General features: G+C 36.8%; 1 protein-coding gene across 1 annotated transcript; it reads left to right on the top strand.

Moving 5' to 3' along the window:
- The first annotated feature begins 8,300 nt into the window (after window positions 1–8,300).
- Window positions 8,301–18,851, top strand: LOC149785577 (uncharacterized). Its single transcript, XM_089979373.1, has 7 exons — window positions 8,301–8,320; window positions 8,726–8,872; window positions 9,966–10,062; window positions 11,679–11,951; window positions 12,392–12,693; window positions 13,766–13,915; window positions 15,258–18,851. The coding sequence occupies exons 2-7, from the start codon at window positions 8,741–8,743 to the stop codon at window positions 15,402–15,404; spliced, it is 1,101 nt and encodes a 366-aa protein (XP_089835499.1). The 5' UTR covers window positions 8,301–8,320; window positions 8,726–8,740; the 3' UTR covers window positions 15,405–18,851.
- Window positions 18,852–21,099: the final 2,248 nt, after the last annotated feature.

Genomic DNA, 21,099 nt, shown 5'->3' with positions numbered 1-21,099 from the left:
TGGAACTTCAACATAAACTCTTTGACCAATAGGAAAATTAGGAAATCTCAACGTATGAAATTGAAATTTCAACCACTGCCGTGTAATTCAAACGAAATGAAACCTCAACATAGAAAATATAGCTTTCAACCACTACTGTTGAATTAAACAGCTACAATCTAAAATCTCGACCTAGAAAATGGAACTTGAAGGGCAAGCATTTTTCATACAACACGTGAAACTTAAACTTTTAACGGCAACGTTCTGATTGGACGAGCTTTTGTCCGCTATGGTGCCTCATACAAGACAGATATTTGCTAGCGTTGGGTCAGCTACCATCTACTTTTTCTCTCTAACCTGATCCACCTGAAAGATGCGGGCAGAACAAACCTGTTGAAAAATATACGTAGTGTTAATCCTGTACTCGAAACAAAATCCTACGAACATAAGTACTACCCAACTGTGCAATACCAACATAGGCAACAGAAAAGCCTCAGACTTGCAATGGAAGCATGTAATGGGTGGGAACAGGAACATCAATATAATAAACAGAGTACATGGCATGGTTATCGAGGCAGACTCGAACGTTATACAAGGCCTTGGAAAAGTGACACTTCGATCATACAGCAGTACGCACATGACAGACGTGGCGTACCTAACTATAATTATAAATATTAGGTATGTCCAGCTGGGTACAATGATTATAATACATATACCTCAATCAATAAAAAGTATCATGCTTTTGGAAATATTTGTTCCGACTGTCTCTTTGTCCAAAGTACTAATTCTAATTGTACATGCTAAGGTTATGAGGTCTCTCCCTTGGACTCGAGAATAACTAATAAATCTGTCTTCATTCCTACAACGACTGAGAAAAATGTAAACTGCACATCCTTTGGTCTGAAAAAGAAAGGTTTGTAACTTATCAATATCAATGTAAGAAACGTTTTACCAAAGATCGATGAACTAAGACTTAAGATACAAAATGAATCCAACCTTGTGGTAATTGGACTATGCGAAACGTTTCTAGATTGTAATGTACCCGACTTTGCTATCTTTATTAGCAACTTTTCTATTGAAAGTCGAGATCGACCACAAGGCATGAGAGGAGGGATAGTTATGTACGTTTCAAATTATTTAACGTACAAGAGAAGAACAGATTTTTGAAAATTCTACTGTAGAATCAATATGGATCGAGTTAAGTCTCCTCATTAGTCAATCTATATCTGCTCAGCATACCGACCACCAAACTCCCTCTCATGGACTGACCAATTTGAACGTGAGTTGGCTGCTTTATCTTCCAACAATGAAGTAATTATCATGAGAGACTTTAATATTGGCGTCCTCTCTGATACTAACACTAAATGGCTACATATGATACAACTATACGACCTTACACGGGTAATATATGCTCCAACAAGAGTAACAACCTGTAATTCTACTCTGATTGACCATATCTATACTACCCATCCTACAAATCTCTACGAGATAAAAGTACCATGTTTCCCTATTAGTGATCACTATCCTATATGTGCAACTCGTAGGCAACAGAGCTCAATGAAAAACAACTTAAATCAGCCCTTCACCCGTAATGATACTGATTTTCGGGTGAGCGGCTGATATCACCTATTCATTAAAAGCTGCAATTATCTGCATTCAAATTTGGCTGCACACATCGATGTATATTGTATACACTTAACGTGGCTGTGCAGCTACTGTCGGCTAAAGGGTTATTTTGGTGACATGTAGATTATATTTCCTGGGCAAATCATATGTTTCGTGGCTTCTAAATCAACCTGGAATAGGAAAACCATCTGTCCTGTAGCCATTTTGAATTTCGCGCTTGATATCGCTGTTACCAATTACCGGTATGTGGCTAAAGTGTACGCGGGTTTGTTCTAGAATGATTTGCATGCAGCAAAATTGCATATTTTAATGAACAGAAGTGACATCAGACCCACAACATCATCCATCAGTATCAACACAGCTTTGTGGAGTTGATTATCGGACTGATTTGTTAGTTATTCCCGAGTCCAAGGGTGAGACCTCATAACAGAGAGAAAGTCGGAACAAATATCTCCAAAAACATGATACTTATTATTGATTGACGTATATGCATTATAATCACTGTACCTAGATTAACATACCTAATGGTTATATTTTATAGTTAGGTACACCATGTCTGTAATGCGCGTACTGTTGTATGATCGAAGGGTCACTTTAACAAAGCCTTGCATAATATTCGAGTCTGCCTCGACGACCATGCCATTTACTGTGTATTATATTGATGTTTCTGTTCCCACCCATTACAAGCTTGCATTGCAAGTCTGGGGCTTTTCTTTTGTTTATGTTGGTATTGCGCAGTTGGGTAGTACTTACGTTCGTAGGTCTTGTTTTCAGTACAGGAGTAACACTATGTTCATTTTTCAATAGGTTTGCTGTGCCTGCGTCTTTCAGGTGGATCAGGTCAGAGTGAAAGAAAGTAGATGGTAGCTGACTCGACGTTAGCTTTTAGCTGTCGTGGTTTCATACGTATGGTAGGCTTAAAGATCTGCAAATATTTATGAGAATGTCATCATATTGCGTTATATCCACGTCACGTCGTGGAATAAGGCCAGATATAACGACCTTGTCTACCGAGACTAGCAACTGGTTGATGAGGGACATGTATTTGACTTCAAACTCGTTTAATTTCAGATCTCTATCGGCGTCATTTTCGCCTACTTGTACAATAATCGTATGGTAACATGCTGAATAAAACAAAATTTAAGAAATATGTTAACATTAGTGAAGAATTATGTTTATTTAAACCAAGAAGCAATGTGGCGTTCTCCTTTTCTTGTCTTGAAGCATTTATTAAATAAACCATAGCCATCACATGTCACCTGTCTCAGGAAAAGGTTTTGCGATATGAAAGGGCAATATCTGAAAGGAGAAGGAAGTCTGATATTATAGGGCCAAATTTAGTTATTTAAGGTGCTATGGTATTTATATAAGGAGGCAAAGGACAATTTTGTTTGCTAAACCCCACAAATAAAGATATAATTTTAAGGTCTGGCCAAACAGTAGCAACTGTGAATTTTTTTGAAACTGATGACATTACACAGCCTGATTATGAACCTAACATATCACCAGAAGAGCCTTGTTGTGTGAAATACACACACACAGCTGACAATTCTGAAAGGAATAAATTCGTAAAAATTGCACAAGACCTTGGCTTTGATTTGTCAGACTCTTATTTGACTTAGGACAAAAAATTGTATTTCCAAGAATTAATTGGGAGAAATAGAAATGTGTTTGGCGTGGACTTGTCAGAATTAGGATGTACAGATATCTACCAACATAAAATTGGCACTGGCAATGAGAAACCTGTTAGGCAAAGGTTATACAGAACCAACCCCATCCAAAAAGCAGAAATTGACAGACAAGTTAAAGGTATGTTAAAGTACGATATCACTGAACCATCTACTTCCACATGGCAAAGTCCAGTGGTTCTTGTGAAGAAGAAATCGGGAGAATACAGATTCGCTGTTGACTACAGGAAACTAAACAAGCTTACAAAACCAGAAGTATTTCCTCTTCCACGTTTTGATGATATGATGGATAACATAGTCCAATCTTCCGCGGTATATTTGTTAGTGCTTGACATGTTTTCCGGCTTCTGGCAAATCAAGCTTGATCCAGAGACTAGAGATAAAAGTACATTTGTTATATCCGATGGTTGTTATGCATTCAAAAAGCTTCCATTTGGATTGTCCAATTCACCAATGAGTTTCCAGCTTACCATGACAAAACTATTGCAGGGTTTAGCTTATAAATATGTTCTGTGCTACATTGATGATGTGCTGGTGTATAGTCGCACTTTAGAGGAACATTTCTCTCATTCGCAAAAAGTATTTGATAGACTGCGGAAAGCCAATCTTAAATTGAAACCATAAAATGTTGGTTTGAAATGAAAAGAGTCAATTATTTGAGACACGTTATTTCCAAAGATGGAGTAGAAGTGGACTTGGATAAGACCAATATAGTATCAGACTTTCCAGACCGAAAAATGCATGAGATCTCAGACGTTTCCTGGATTTATGCAATTACTACATACGGTTTGTGAAAAACTATAGTAATATATGTGCATCCTTGAACAGCTTTCTTAAAAAGGATGTACAATTTCAGTGGACTGATAAATGTGAATCAGCTTTTAAGAAACTGAAAACAGTTCTGACTTCAACACCTGTCTTAGCTTACCCAAATACGGACAAACCTTTCATTCTCTCAACAGATGCTTCTGGACAAGCCATATCTTACATTCTCAGTCAAAAAGACGACCATGGTAGGGAACATCCAATTTCTTATAGAGGCCATTCCTACAGGATTACGCCATGAAATTCTCCTTAACTGTCATGATTCCGTAACTGGAGGAGGACATCAAGGCTTTGACAGAACTTAGGCAACAATAAAGTCAAGGTGCTATTGGCCAAAAATGTATGCACAGATAAAAGACTATGTTAAAACCTGTGAGAAATGCCAACAAGCCAAACAGCCTTCTCACTCTACAAAGGCACCCCTACACTCTATTCCATCATTTGAAGTATTTGAAGGCTGGCATATGTATATTATTGGTCCATTAACAGTAACCAAAGAAAAATACCAGTATATCTTGTTGTGTGTGGATAGTTTCAGCAGGCTTGCGGAAGCATTTCCATTACGATCGCAAGAAGCAGCTGAAATAGCTGATATTTTTACAAGGAAATAATTTGCATTTATGGAGCTCCTACAGCTCTAGTATCTGACCGTGATCAGAACTTCCTGTTGCATATCATATCGGACCTCTGCAAGAAAATGAATATTAAACGCTTCCATACATCAAGTTACCATCCAGAAACCAACTCTACGTATGAGAGATTCAACAGAACATGAGCCCAATCTATACGCACATATCTTGACAAAGCACATCGTAACTGCGTACCACGAATCCTAATGGCTTACCGCAAGACACCATGCACCAGCTCAACTGGATTCTCTCCATACGAATTAGTCATTGGGAGAGAAATGAGAGTTCCACTGGATGTTTTCTCTTGCTGACCCTACAAATACAGAGAAGCCAAAAAGGAAACAACAGCAAACCTTTACAAAAGCTCAAAACACAAATGGAAATAACTAGACTAGTTGCCCACGACAAAATCCAGGGCTCCCAGCAAAAATATAAAGAATATTATGATATAAACGCTCAAGAACCCTCCTTCCACCTCGGACAACGAGTATGGATGCACAATCCAAAAGTACCAAAAGGATATCATCTAAATTACACAAGAAATGGACAGGACCATTGTATATCAGCGACATTGGCCCCAATTATACATACAAGTTACGTGATTGTGATTATCACAAACTGCAGAGGTCGATAGTTCATGCAAACATACTAAACCAATACTTCAGCCCTGACAACAAAAATGACTATCTGGAACATACAACTCAGATAGCTACACAACAGGAGACCACAACATCATCGTTACAGACCCAAACATATGTTAGCAAACCCTCAATTAAACCAGTCCACATCAAGACAACAGATATTTCAGCACCTACAACCGATTCATCTTACAAGTCCTTAACATCAGATGAACCTGCGACATCGCAGTCAATAGAAGAATGTGGTATTGTTGATGAAATTCTAGCCTGCAGTTGCAAGCGCGTTTATAGCGTTAAATGGCGAGACCTCCCCAAGAAAAACATGGGAACCTGAAAAAGCTTTACCACAGTTTTTGCTCCGGGAATTTCAAGTAACAAAAACACTAAAAGGAAAGAGAAAAAAGTTTGCAAAGTAAGATTCCAAATGAACGTGACCAATTGGTTCTTAAGGTGGACTCATTATATTTATTTTGCTGTGCTATACTTGCCTATCATCCTTTTCTACCCTATATATCCTGCACATCTTCCTTCCTATGGTATAGCAGAACAGATGTACAAATCCCCCTTGGACCAATGACAGCTATGTAGCACATTCCAAATGGATTATGTTTTTTTTTGCAAACAAATAACTTCCTGTAATTTTAAAGCAGTCTATGGCACAATGTTGGTGCCAATTCTTATCAGGTTCAAGAATATTTTTGTGATACCTGCAAATTACATCCAAGGTGAAGTGACATTCATGGAACATTATAAAATGTACTGTAGATTGGTGAGAAGTCAGACATTTATGGAACTGTTGTTCATATGACGTTGGGTAGTCAAAGATGATATAGAAATTATTTGTGTGATTAACAATTAAGTGTTTGAAACTATGAGCATATACATTATCAAGATATTTACTTAAAATTAGCATCCATAAGACCTTTTGGGACTATAAACTTATTTCTGTGTCTAATTGAAAAGATTGTAATAAATCGCATTAGTGTTGTACCTTAGTAAGCTGCACTATAGAATGTAAATTTTGTTAAGGGAGTATATTTTGTGGGTTTGTAGTATGCAAGGAGATGTGTTAACAGTGACACCAGAAAAACAGTATGAAATACGTGTTTAATCCAATTTATTCAACAATTTGTCCAAAACATTAGTATTTATAAACCTTTGGGGACCAAATTAAGCTAGGCCGGAGGGACATATTATAGGGCTAAGTTTTGTTATTTCATGTGCTATGATATTTATATAAGTTTTAGAAGAGAAGATATATTTGTGCATAAATTTTCTAAATTCTTTACATAAATTTAATAATAGTATATCTATGATAGAGGAGTAACTCTACAGTCTGCTGTTAGATTTAGAGGTATAGATTTGGGGTCAATACTATGTTATCAGCAGCTATACAAATGCTATGGTGTCAAGTTACAGTGCTGAGAAATTGAAACATGGGAGTCAGCATGAAGAACTAGAGGTATCAGAGTTCCATTAAATGTAGAAAAGAAAAACCCTCTTGCTTGTGACTAATTCCCCATAGCGAAGTTACATTAAATAGGCACTTCAACACTGAACTCCATCTGGTTCAGTAACTCCTCATGATCTCACATAATCTCAACTCGTCTTCAAAACAAAAAGAGTAGGACAGATTTCTTTTTCTAACATATTCAATCTTACATCCGTGGCTAAACAAAGTTATGCTGGATTTAAAGGTTTTATAATCACTTCCCATGCATATCATTTTCCCAAGAGGAACTCCGCAGCCACTACTACTGTTCAAAAAAGCCCCTCAGAATTGTTCAAATTAGCGCATACTTTCAAACATTTAAGTGCAGTGATCTTAATAACTACTGTCGATTCGAAAATACCAGTTCATACTTCGTAATTTATCTTCGTAGTGAAACAAGTAAATTACAGATGCTAAAAAAGTTTCAAGCAGTTTAAGTAGAAAAGGTTTCGCATAATTTAAAATGGTAAGAAACTGTTCAGTTTCAACGTTGAAAGAAATCGTGATGGATTTATGTTGGTAAATCTGTCCCGGTTACACAAAACCTATATATATATATATATATATATATATATATATATATATATATATATATATATATATATATATATATAATTCTTTTTCTTTTTTTTTTTCTTTTTCTTTTTCAGGATCTTCAATATAATGTTTGGTTTAGAAAAGGAAGTTTTCTTACTTGACGCAGTCATCAATGTATACAATAGCTTATACATATAAAATACATTAAATTAGTCGAAAAAGAAAGATTGTAAGATAAAAGAAAAAGAAATATTATGATTGGAGCGGAAATCCCAGGCTACCTCTACTCCTCCTACAAAGGCAATATTAAATCTTCCCTTAATCTTACCCGCTCATATTAACATCCAAATTTCGGCTGATTGGCAACATGCCCGACCAGTTTTTTACTATTAATTTAATCCTTGTGTTTCAGAGGTTGTAAACAGCTATGAAAGAGCAAAGAATCAAGGCTGAATCACATTATTGCATACACCCTTTAAATTTGCTATATACTTTCAAGTCTCCAAATCGGGTCTGGCATATTTACGAAAAAATATTTAATTTGCTTATATTTCCTAAACCCCTTAAAAGATTCTCATAATCTATGGCAATTCTACAAAATGTCACGTTCATATAAAATTTGCATTAACGGTTTCGTTAAAGCGCTTTCGTTTGCCAACATTTTCCAAACGCTTTGAAGGATTTTCTTCACACTCGCAATATATCACTGTACGCATGTCCACAGCATGCAGTTGGTATGATCAGTGACTGATCCTCAGGTGGCTATCTTTACATAATGTAGTGATGGGTGTGTTTGTAGGAGTTACGCAGTGATGGGCGTGTTTATAGGAGTAACCAAACGAATATATTGTTATTTGTAGGTTAGTGATACAGCAGTCGTCAGGCGATGTAGGTCTGTATGAAGGGGTTAGTTATTAGCATCAAAAATTGGAATAGTAACTTGTATTCCATTTACTTAAGACTGATGCATTTTGTGTTTGTTAACAGTACTCGTTAACACTTGGAACAATAACTTGCATTTTCCTTTAGTCCTGTGCTGCCTTGTAGCTCACTTGTGTTGACGGTTATGCAGCTTTAATGTATTTATTGTTGCTTCTCAGTTATAACAATGAATCTAAACACGCTGCTTTCCCTTGATTCATATACGCAGTATTGGCTTGCGTCATAACTGGCTTATCCGGGCCTGTAGGTTTTTGTTATTGTAATTACTTCACCAAGGAAAGATGTCATTCCAGATCTGACTAAAAATACAACGTTTAATTCGTTCACTTATAGGGATAGTACGTTTCAAAAACTTTAATTACGTTTCAGTTAATTCAAAGTAACATGTTGGACCAAGTCAACAAAAAAGAGGAGGTGAAAGTTCAGATGGGATTTGCAGAAAACTTAATTCCCTGCATGGAATGCAGTTCGTCGGTAATGGAGCCAGATGTTCCTAAAGGTGGTGTAGTGATCAAGGTGAGAATAGTTCTTGCATGTATTAATAGTGTTAATGGACCATTAAAAATATTTTGAACTTTTAATAACCTGTATATTAAAAGTTTACATTAGGATTTAATGGAACTTTGGAACAAAAAAAAAAGCTTAAAAGTAATTAAAAAGTAAAATTACAAAAATATGAAGATGAAGTATTGAGGAAGATTTACACATCCAAATAAATGTAAATACGAAGTTTAACATGATGAAGAATAATAGGTAACATTTACATTCAGGAAAACTTGTTCTTGCAAAAAAAGTTGCACATTAAGTTTTTTCATCAAGTTCACGTCAAAATTACTGTCTTGGGTCTCACAAGGTGGAAGTTGCCACACCAGACACCGTGACTAGAATGGTATGCATGAAGCGAGCTTAATCTTGAAAGTACACGACTCCACAGAAGTGAACCAACCGGAGAACCGATCATCCAACTTGGGGGGGTGGGGGGTGGGGGTGGGAGAGAGGTGTCTATGATTTTTTTGTTGTTGTTGAATGAATGTAAGCCCCAAATAGCGTGAGAATACTCATTACTTAGTTTGTCGAAAAAGCAGCTATTTCTTTTGTACTGATTCGAAAACTTGTTTTAAGGTAAAGAAAAAGTGATGTCCTATTTGGAAAGAAAATGCAAACTCCTCCCCCACCACACACACACACACAAATTAAATTATTTTTTTCCTAAGGTCTGAATTATTATTCGCGTACTTTTAAGTAGCAATAGCTTACAAAGTACACTGCTTTAAGAATTTTCAAGAAACACCGAAGGGAGTAGACAAAATTGAATCATTGAACTACGGGTATGATTGCAGTCGACTGTTATTGAATATATAAATCCCTTGGGCAAGCGACACTATATCCCCACCCTGCAACTCTGAAGTATACTCAAATTGGAAACTCGTATAGTATTGGAGTATATAATATACAAAATGGCGCATCAAAAGGGTGCAAATAGGTCAGTATTTGGGGAACATACTGCTACAAATTATATAATGTTCCTGCCACAAATTTTATATATATATATATATATATATATATATATATATATATATATATATATATATATATATATATATTTCAGGTCCAGTATGCAGGAGTGTATTACTCAGAGGGACAGCTGCGCAAGACTGGTTGTCGACACAGATTGCCAGGTATCAGTGATACATCTATTTTTCAAGGTGTGCACATCTTTCAACTATATTAACCACCCACCCTCCCACCACATTCATACTGTAACAGTTAATATACCCTCCTTGAGCTTTATCGTACTACATTTCCAAGTTCACTCATTTTGCAAGAAGATACGTTTACCAATTTGTTTTATTCCATCTTTAGCCCACTGTTAAAGAAATTTTAGCTTTCATTATTTCAAAAAATTGTTGATAGATGTGCCACTTTTCTTAAACAATGTATTCATCATCCAGAAATAAATGGTCAGTATTATATTAAACTTTTCTTTAACTGTTAACATAGTATACATATACATTGTTGTGAAAGAGATTAATAAAACTGTAATGTGAATTTTTGAAGTTTGAAGAAGAGAACTATGTGACTGGATGTGCTTTCTTTGAAAAACGTTACTGATTTAGAACATCATGAGGATATGTGCTTTTCATTAGAAATGTGACTTTCGAACTTTGTAATGGGGTGTGCTTTTCTTGAAGAAAGAACGTGATTGGTTTAGAACTTTGTATTGAGATGTACTTAGAACTTTGTGGTGGGATATGCTTTTCTTAAAAAAACATGGCTGGTTTGGAATTTTGTGACGGAATGTGCTTTTCTTCAAAAACGTGACTGGCTTTTAAACGTTTATTACGAGATGTGCATTTTTCAAAACGTGACTGGTTTAGAACTTTGTGACGGGATGTGCTTTTCTAATAAAATGTGGTTAGCTTAGAACTTATAAAATGTGACTGGTTTTGAACTTTGTGATGTATTGTACTTTTCTTAACAAACACGTGACTGGTTTAGAACTTTCTGACCGAATTTGTTTTTCTTCAAAATCATGACTGCTTTAGAACTGTGCTTCTTTTAAAACAAAATTGTCTGGTTTAGAGCTTTGTAAGGGATGTGCTTTTCTTTAGAAACATTATTGCTTTAGAACATTTGACGGTATGTGTTTTTCTTCCAAAACGTTACTGGTTTTAGAAATTTGTGACGGGATGTGTTTTTGTTCGAAAACGTTATTGGTTTAGAACTTTGTGACGTTATATATTTTTCGTCAAAAACATGACTTGTTTAGAACTTTGTAATGGTGTTCACTTTTCTTTAAAAACGTGACTAGGTTAAGAACTTTGAAATAGGATGAGCTTAGAACTTTGAGATAGGATATGTTTTTCTTCAAAAACTTGACTGGTTTATAATTTTGTTACGGGATGCCAATTTCTTTAGAAACCTTGCTGGTTTTTAAAACTTTGTGATGGGATGTGCTTCTTTTTTTAAGGTGACTGGTTAAGAACTTTCTGAGGGGATGTGTTTTTCTTTAAATACGTGACTGGTTTATCATTCTTTAAGCACATCAGGAGTAGGTTATTTAATGCCATTAAAGCTAAAATAAAAGTGCCTTGAACAAGGCCAAGCTAAGGTAATCAAGGCTGTTCCGATGCCAGGATTCCAAACTACACATTCTCGTGTCAGCCCACAACAACCACTGAACAACTGGGCTACTTGACAAATGTGAATATTTTGAATGTAATTAAGTTTAGACATGGCTTGTGATGTAAAGTGCAACAACTTGTTAACAGATTTTCGGTTAAGCTACAAATTAAATTTTTTTCTTCTTTTTTCTTCAAAGGTTTTGAAGTCTCTGGCACAGTTCACAGTGTTTGCAGCTCTCTACCAAACAGCAACATCAACCTGGGTGACAGAGTAATTCTTTATCCAGACGAGGAGCAGAACGACGAGAGATACACTGAATTCATTCCAGTTAGCAAAGTAGAACATGTTATACAGCTACCGCAAAATGTTGATCTCGCTGTGGCAGCCATGTTGCCCGGTGGTGCCCTCCAGGCGTACAGTGCAGTATTAAAGGCCAAAGTGCATGTGGAAAAATTATTAGAAGTTAAACGTACGTTTGGTATTTAATAACTAATGTGATTATGCAACCATTATTTATAATTCTGCTTTATTTGCAGTTGTGCTATTTGTTTATTTTCTTTAAGAGAAATAATTTAAATATTGTGCAAGGTGATGTGGGTTAATGTTTAATCGAAAATGTTCATTTGGGTTTCATTGATACGTTTTTATTTAAAGAAAATCTGACAGCGCAAAAGATTTTCTTGCGAAATTTCTTGACTGACAATCTTGACCATGGCGAAACGTAATAGTTTAACAGTTTGAAGTTTTCTCGGCAATTATATATATATATATATATATATATATATATATATATATATATATATATATATATATATATATATATATTGGAACAGTTTCGGATAACCATAATGGTGAATGGGTAAATATGTTTTGAATGGATTTTTTCATTAAAAGTGATGCATTTTACAGCCTGTGTGAACGTTCTGATTGTTGGCGCTGGTGGCTTGGGTTTATGGTCGATCAGACTTGCCCAGTCCTTGATGGGTCGTCACAACAGTGCAGTGCGCCTCTTTGTAGCAGACAACAGTATAGACAAACTCCTAACCGCCCAAGAGCACGATTGCTTTGATATCATTCATTGGTGTGAAGAAGAACACGAACAATCTATCATAGAGAGGACACTAGATTCATGCAGAGGGGGAGTTGATATCGTCATTGACTTTGTAAGCTCTCCAAGAACAATGCAGAGGTCTTTGATGGTATTAAATAGGGTAGGTGTTCACTTATACTTAATATTTTGAACCTTAATGAGTTGGATGATATTCAGTCTAAGTTGTGTTCCATTATTGGAGGCGTTTAGAAATCTGTTTAGGTGTGTTGCTTCTAGTGGGTTCATTAATACGCAAGCAGTATTGTTATACATCTGTCAGTATAGATGCCTCGTTTTGCAAATGGACTGTTGAAAGCCACACTCACAAATGAAAACCACTTCAGAAAGGAACATTGTAATTCAATTGCTATTTCCATACATTTTCCCCGCAGGCACAGATTTCACAAAGCCAGAATCCAACCTGATTACAAACAGATCTCCCCTGGATTACGTGAAGATCTGACGACGACCGTCTAAGGGTCATGTTCTGGTGATCATTGAATTAGCCACTGGAAATGCAGCTTTCACAAACCTGAAAGTGAATTAAATCGTTCGGTATACATTCGTGCTCTTCATCCACAGTGATCTGTCTCCAAACGCGAAGATATTAGACTTCATCTGATTGGTTGATAAAAGTATTGATTATGTTAATAACATAGGTTACCAGAACATGACGCATAAGCGGTCATTGTCAGATCTTCATGTGTAACAGCGGAGATCTGATTTTAATCAGATTGGCCAGAATCAGTCATTCGAGCAAACTCATTCGATGAATCTGATATTAGGAACTCCTTTAATTTATCATACTTCTCCGTCTCAGAATATATTCATTTTGTATGGACATATTAAATATTGGATAAGAAGTGAGAGACACAGTCTAACTGGGCAAAGCTAGAGCTAACTAGAAGCAATGTTCTTTCAGAACTGGTTTTTCTAATCGAATGTAGTTCCTCAATGGGCCGCTTTGTGCGTCCAGGCTGCTGTCCAGACCACTGGTGTACTCGAAGAAATCGGACACAATTCAGTAAGAAAGACTTTTGTATGCAAGTATTTTTATTTGTATGTGTTTTTGTTTTTGTTTTGGGGGTGTGTGTTGTTTTCTTAAAATGTTTTCAATACAACTATTTGTCAGAACTTTTTCCTGTCTTGTTACTCGTTTGCCTAATAATGTTACATTTTCATCTTTTTTCCAGATGGGCCTAATTTTGGTGGGTGGCAGCACAATGTCCGATGTTTCAATAAACTTGAATGCCCTCGCAGCTAAGCAACAGAGTATTGTAGGAATCCCAAAAGGAACACTGTATCAGTTGCGGCAGCTGGTAGACGCATTGGCTGATGGCAAAGTAAGAGTTGTGTTGATGTATGCAAATTACCCATTTAGTCAGCTTTATTTTCTCTTCGGTAGGGTCATGGTAATGGCTTTTGGGTGGGATTCGGATAATGGCTGTTTGGTAGGATCCTAATAATGGCTTTTTGTTAGGGTCTTGACATTGGCTTTCTGGTAGGGTCCTGATAATGGCATTTGGAAAGGGTCCTGATAATGGCCTTTGAGTAGGGTCCCGATAATGACTGTTTGGCAGGGTTCTGATAATGATTTTCTTGTAGGGTCTTGACATTGGCTTTCCGGTAAGGTCCTGGTAATGGCTTTCTGGTAGAGTCCTGATACTGGCTTTTGGGAAGATCTTGATAATGACTGTTTAGCAGGGTTCTGATAATGGCTTTCTGGTAGGGTCCTGAAAATGGCTTCATGGTAAGGCTATAATAGTGGCTTTCTGGTTGGGTCCTAATAATGGCTTTTGGGTAGGGTCGTGATAATGGCTTTCTGGTAGGGTCCTGAAAATGGCTTCCTGGGAAGGCTATGATAGTGGCTTTCTGGTTGGGTCCTAATAATGGCTTTTGGGTAGGGTCTCGATAATGGTTTTCTGGTAGGGTTGTGATAAAGGCTTTCTGGTAGGGTTCTGATAATGGCTTTCTGGTAGGGTAGTGATAATGGCTTTCTGGTAGGGGCCTGATAATGGCTTTCCGGTAGGGTCCTGATAATGGCTTTCTGGTATGGGCCTGATAATGGATTTCTGGTAGGATCCTGATTATTGGTAGGGTTATGATAATGGCTTTCTGGTAGGGTTCTGAAAATGGCTGTCTGGTAGGGGCCTGATAATGACTTGTAGTACTACTCACTGGACAATGCAGAGTTGACTTTAAAAACGACACACATAATACAGCTTTAATATCGTACATGGGGAGTATGTATTTACCTCTAAAGTATCCAGAGTTTAAAAGTATAGTAGGACTTATCATTTGTTGGAGAACTTGTTATCATGCATTATTGTAGGATTATAAGGATGAAAATGTTAAAATTGTGCATTTTCATGGGGGTGGGGTGTATTTTATTACAAGCAAAGCTATTTTTTCTTCTTCATTTTAACCAATCTGAGCGATTTAATTAGGGTTTATTTCCTACAAATCGAAAATAGGGGCTGGACACTCTCTTTCTGAAAAACCTATGCTCAAGCACCATTGAAATGTTACTTTTTTAAAACCCTGTATCGCCTTCACCATTAATAAACATTAAATGGTGATTTTCAACAGAGAATACAAGCAATTTAAGTTTCAAATGCACATCCCTTCATATTTTGTATTTAGTTTCTTTTTAAAACTTGTTAAGATGTTATTTCTCTTTCCCAGCTTGAGCTGCCAGTTTACTCGGTCCATAAAGTAGAGGATGCCAGTCTCGTGTTTGAAGAACTAGCTCAGTGCCGCCTGACTGGTAAGGCTATCCTTCAGTATTCACCGACTGATACTACAACATGTGTTGTAGAGAAAAGCAGTTAACCCTTGAACAGAGGACATTGGAACGGAATTAATTGACTAATTGCAGTTCATTTTGAAAGAGCTCATGATAGTGCTTAAGAAGGTCACAATGGCATATCTTGATGCAGGCTTCAAGACACTACATCAGGATTGATAAAATATACTTGATTCTTGTGTCTTTCGTAGGAAGCCAGAGTCTTGAAACATTTTCACAGTGGTGCTAAAAGAATGGACATTCCCAGTGTGGTCTGTGCTCTATTTAAGCGATCACACAGGATGCATTGGATAGGCAACATGTGATGTTGACTCCTCTACGAATCGCCAATCAATCAATCACACGTGCAGTTAGCGTCACGGTCAGAAACTGCACGTGTACCGAGGACTATGTTGTATTTCGTTTCATTACATTTTCAGTTGCTACACATAATAGTACTTATTCATTAGAACTTGATTTTTGTGGTATGGATAGTGCCATTTCTGAACTAAAATATTTGCCAATTAACTGAAAAGTGCCAAACCAGGACAAGTGTAATTAGTTGTTGGTTGATATCATGCCTTAAAACTATAATAATTATAATTTTTACTGATAGAGAAAAATATGAGAATGTTAAAAATTACCAGATTCACGTTATCATAATAATATTTAAACTTCTTAAAATATTGCAATCTTGGTTTCAGATTTAATTTTCAAAATGAACTTGCCCGTAATTTGCCATTAACACGTGGATAAACGAGGAATTGGTGTACGTTTATGTACAAGTTCATAAAGGCATTGTTACCTTATATTGCCAATGTGATGTATGGTTCTTATATTCATGACGACACGAAATTTTCTAAAAATGTAGATTGAGATGCATCTTTAGCATCGGTATATTTCAGTTCTTACATGTTTGTCAGCTATAAATAGTGGTCAACATGTAGCGGGTAGTGACGGAGATTAAAAAGTAAAAAGTAAATAAATAAAAAAAAGTTTACCTGCTTTACTGACTGTGGCGCCTGGCAACACAATCCTCATGGTGCACTTTGCTGAGCAAAAGTGGTCAAAATTTTCTTATTGTGAAGCGGTGACGTTGCGATACAACTTCAGCTTCTGACAACAATGCTAGCTGACAGTAGGAAAGGTCTAACTGGATGGAATGGTTGTCGGGAACGATAGTGAATACATGCAGGGCCGGCGCCAGACCCAGCCATACTATCTGGCGCCCTAGGCAAGGTTAGATTCTGGCGCCCCACCCCCACCCCCACGAAAATATCAATTTTAAAATGTATAAACAATAATTTTTTTTAAAAAATGCGCCCCCTGAAATCAGCGCCCTAGGCGGCTGCCTTGTTTGCCTATATGGTAGCGCTGGCCTTGAATACATGTAGCGATGAAGCATGAGCGAGTTTGGAGTTCTATAAGTTTAGCGAAATAAGGGCCATGCAATTGATGTCGAGGAATGATGCTGAATTCTTGCTTTATAAAGTATGGGCGAGAGAGAGAGAGAGAGAGAGAGAGAGAGATGCTTTTTATCCAGATTGCATGTGATATTGCTAGTATTTTGAGAAGTTTTATCATAGCTGATTCGTGCGTATGTATGGCAATGCACGAGCGTTTTTCATATTGTTTGAGTGTTCAGAATTTACTTGGTTGTGCAAGATATAATTTGCTGTAAGTCCCTTTTGAAGAAAAGGAGAAAAAACTGCAATAAAAACATTAAAATTCTTCCCTTTTCTAGCAGTATTCGAAAGAATCTGCTCATACGAAAGGGTGTTTGTCATTTGTACTGCTTGTAACAAATGCAGTACAACCTCAGTTGTGTGAACATTTAACTAATGCAGTACCTCCTTAATTGTGTGAACCTATAACAAATGCAGTATCACCTCAACTGTATGACTATATAGCAAATGCAGTACCTCCTCAGATGTGGAAATCTCAATTACCAGTATGAACGTACATCAGTATAACAGATTCCATCAATGTTAAAGTACTCATTGTTTAAATAATTTGTATATGTTGCTATTTAACAGCGCCTTGACGCAATAACTGCTTCGCTGGGGTATAGTACTTGATCTGAAAGTTCATTTATAACATTTAAATACGTAGATTTTGTGAAGAAAAAAAATCTTTGTCTCTTGGTGGAAGTCAGCAGACTTGACAAGAATGCGTTTCACTGGTATGATATGTACTGCGTGTGTGTGTGTTGGATTTTTAACGTAGCTTTAACAATTTTTCAGTCATATCGCTACGACATCTGCCGTGTGGCAGTTTATAGTGATGCCTAGCACTCGGGCATCATGCCGCAGACATGTAGCACGATGTCCCACCCAATCACATTATCCTGACACCAGGCTGACCAGTTCTAACATTAACCTCTTAATGCTGAACGCCAAGTGAGGGAGCTGTTAGTACCATTTTTGTAAGTCTTTGGTACGATTCGGCTGGGGATCGAACCCACGACCTCCCGCATGGATATGCACTCAAGATGAGGTTCACTCTTTAGGAGGTGTACACAATCCGGTAAGTGTTTATAAGCGATCGGGACAAAATCACAATTCTGATTTGTTCTAGATACGATGGCTGCATGACACTATTAATAGATATGATGTTATGAAACTTGTGGAGAAATTTTCGTTCATATTTTGCCATGGATATAGAATACTATGCATGTGCCCAGAATAAAGAGAAGGGAGCTGCGGTAACTCAGTTGCGAGAGTGTCTGACTTGAAACCTTAGAGTTGTGGTGTCCTGAATAACCCAGAACATTCTGTCAGATGCCTCGATCTGTCCTAGTGAAATGTATTTGGTCCCATATACTCGTCATGATATAGCAAATAATGTGTTCATTGGTGTCTTTAAAACCAATAAAATCTAAACGAAACAAATTAAACTGTGTAAAGATATATCGTTTACAGCACGGTACATTCGAGTCCTTCGAACAGCGTAATTTTAGGGCTTTGCTGTATTTGAATTCAAGATTCATTCAAACCAATGACACGGCCTCGAGCATTTTCAGTTACGTTACCTACAGACTATGTTATCTAAAAATTGTTTATCCAAAAAGTTGCCTCTCTTGCTTACTCCGAAAATTGAATATTTTACTTTGACAAGGCAGTCACTATTCCATTTGGCGCGAAAGATTTGTAGTTTGGTTAAAGATTTTCATCTACATAGATTCTTCTAAAATATTGGTAGAGTCTCATCGTGCTTGACATTAATTATAATAAAGACAATTTGTTTTATACAAAATTAGCATTACATATAATAAAGACAATTCGTTCTTTACAAAATTGGCATTAATTATAATAAAGACAATTCATTATATACAACATGGACATTACATTTAATAAAGACAATTCGTTCTTTACAACATTGGCATTAATTATAATAAAAACAATTCGTTCTATGCTACATTGTCAGAAACCATAATAAAGACAATTCATTCTATACAACATTGGCATTAATTATAATAAAGACAATTCATTCTATGTAACGTTTTCGCTATCCCCTGTTACCCTGGCGTCATGGTTAGTCATAAAACATTCACTTTAAGATTTTAGTTCCAAGTTTGTTTCGTTCTTTACAGCTTTTAGCTCCAAGACCAGAAGCGCTTATGAGATGGACTTTTGTCTGTCGTCCATAGTCGGTCTTGTTGTCGCTACTCCTTCTAAACTACTTGCAGGATTCAGTTGAAACTTTACGCACACATTTATCCCATGATTTATTTGGTCCAAAATGCAAATGGTGATGTCTGCCATCTGTTATGGCAGAAGCAGATGCCATCTTGAAAATATTGTTATCATTAATCCGCCTGAATGGATAGTCATATCAACTAGGGTTTTTCACTAAAAGACTATCAATGAGGTCTAGTGGGAACCATATGAAAATAATGCCGATTTGAAGTCCAACATGGCCGCCACAGTGGCAGTCTTGAAAATCTTTATATCGCTACTACTACAAGGATGGTCTTGTCAACATAGGGTTTCAACTAAAAGACTTCTTATGGTGTCTAAATGAAAATCGTGCTGATCGTATGTCCAAAATAGCCTCCATGGCAGCCATCTTGAAAATCGTGGCATCGTTACTCCTCATGAATGGATAGTCATATCAACATAGGGTTTTAATGAACTCCAATGATATCTAGCTGACACAAAAGAATATTAGTGCCAATCTGACATCCAATATGGCCTCCATGGCAACCATGTTTTCACTAATGACTGGTGCTAAATAAAAATGGTGCCGATACGATGTTCAGTATGGTTACCATGGTAGCCATCTTAAAAAAATTGAATCACTATTCCTCCTGAATGGATGATCATATGAATATGGAGTTTTCACTAAATTACTTTTTAGGGTGTCTGGCTGGCCTTCAATAAAATGGTGCCAATCTGAAATCCAGTATAGCAGCCATGTTAAGAAACTTGTTATTAAAACTTTACTTGAACATTCAGTCATATTGACGTGGCGTTCTCATCAGAAGACTTATTATGATGTACAGTGGTCTTAAATGGAAATGGTTCCGATGATATCCAGCTTGAAAATTGTGTTATTCCTACTCCTCCTGCATGGAAAGTCGTGTGTTGAAATTATATATCGAATCCAAATAGATGGTTATATCAGCATGGGATTCTAACCAGTAGACTTCTTATGACACCTGGTGGGTCCTAAATGAAAATGGCACCAGTTGAAAATCCAATATGTCTGCCACTATGAAGGTCTTGAGAATGTTGTCACTACTCTTTTTAAATGGGTGATCATTATGATGGAGTTTTCATCAAGTTCTAAATACAAATGGCACCAGTTGTACATCCAGTATGGATGCCACAAGAACTGTCAGACAAATATTGTTCTCACTACTCTCTCTGAGTTGATAATCATTTTGACATGAGGTTTGCACCAAAACACTAATAATAATAACTACTTTGTCCTATACGAAAATAGTGCCAAGCTGGTATCCAGTATGTTTCCAACAGCAGCTAATCAGAAATTGTGTTATCACTGAAGAATATCACACATTCTTTCAACAGTCGACAGTTAAAAGGAAGAATTGATCTCATCTTGAATTATTGGAAATAAAATATTCTTTTCCCCAAGTACAGCGTCATTCCCTTCGAGGGACGCATGCTAGATCTAATGGTCATTGACCTGAAGATTGTACGGGATACAAGCACACGTTTGTTGTCGCTGCTCCTCCTAAACTAACAGTAGGATTGCCATGAAATTTAACACATACACATTCACCTCAGGGTCTACTTGGTCCTTGACATCGGTTATGGCTACCACAGTGGCCATCTTAAAATCTTGTTAAAGCTTCTCCTCCTGAATGGATAGTCAAATCAAGACGAGATTTTCACAAGAAGACTTCTGATGATATATGGTTGGTCCGAAATGACAATGGTGTCGTATAATCTTGAAATCCTTGTTATCCCTACATCCTCATAAAGTCATATTGACATGGTGTTTTCATCAAAAGGCTTCTCATGATGTGTTGTTGGTCCAGACTGACAATGGTGTCGATATGATGTCTAATATGGTCACCATGCGGCAATATTGAAAATACTCTTATCGCCACCCGTCCTCGTAGCAACGTGGGGCTTTTACTTTAAAAAACTTCTACAATGTCAAGTTGATTCTAGTGGTGTCATTCATATATTCAATATGCCTGCCTCAATTGCCATCATGAAAACATGCTTCTCCTGAATGAGTGAGAATATCAACATGAGGTGTTCACTTAAA

Source organism: Sinohyriopsis cumingii, chromosome 13 (assembly GCF_028554795.1).
Source record: "Sinohyriopsis cumingii isolate HCF-2022 chromosome 13, ASM2855479v2, whole genome shotgun sequence".
In the NCBI taxonomy this organism is placed as follows: domain Eukaryota; kingdom Metazoa; phylum Mollusca; class Bivalvia; order Unionida; family Unionidae; genus Sinohyriopsis; species Sinohyriopsis cumingii.
The sequence above is the reverse complement of the archived record's forward strand: the minus strand, read 5'-3'. Positions and strand labels throughout refer to the sequence as shown.

Coding starts and splice junctions, on each gene's coding strand:
- LOC149785577 (XM_089979373.1), top strand. CDS start 8,741: ATGTTGGACCAAGTCAACAAAAAAGAGGAGGTGAAAGTTCAGATGGGA. Junction 8,873..9,965: donor AAGGTGGTGTAGTGATCAAG/GTGAGAATAGTT, acceptor TATATATTTCAG/GTCCAGTATGCAGGAGTGTA. Junction 13,916..15,257: donor ACGCATTGGCTGATGGCAAA/GTAAGAGTTGTG, acceptor TCTCTTTCCCAG/CTTGAGCTGCCAGTTTACTC.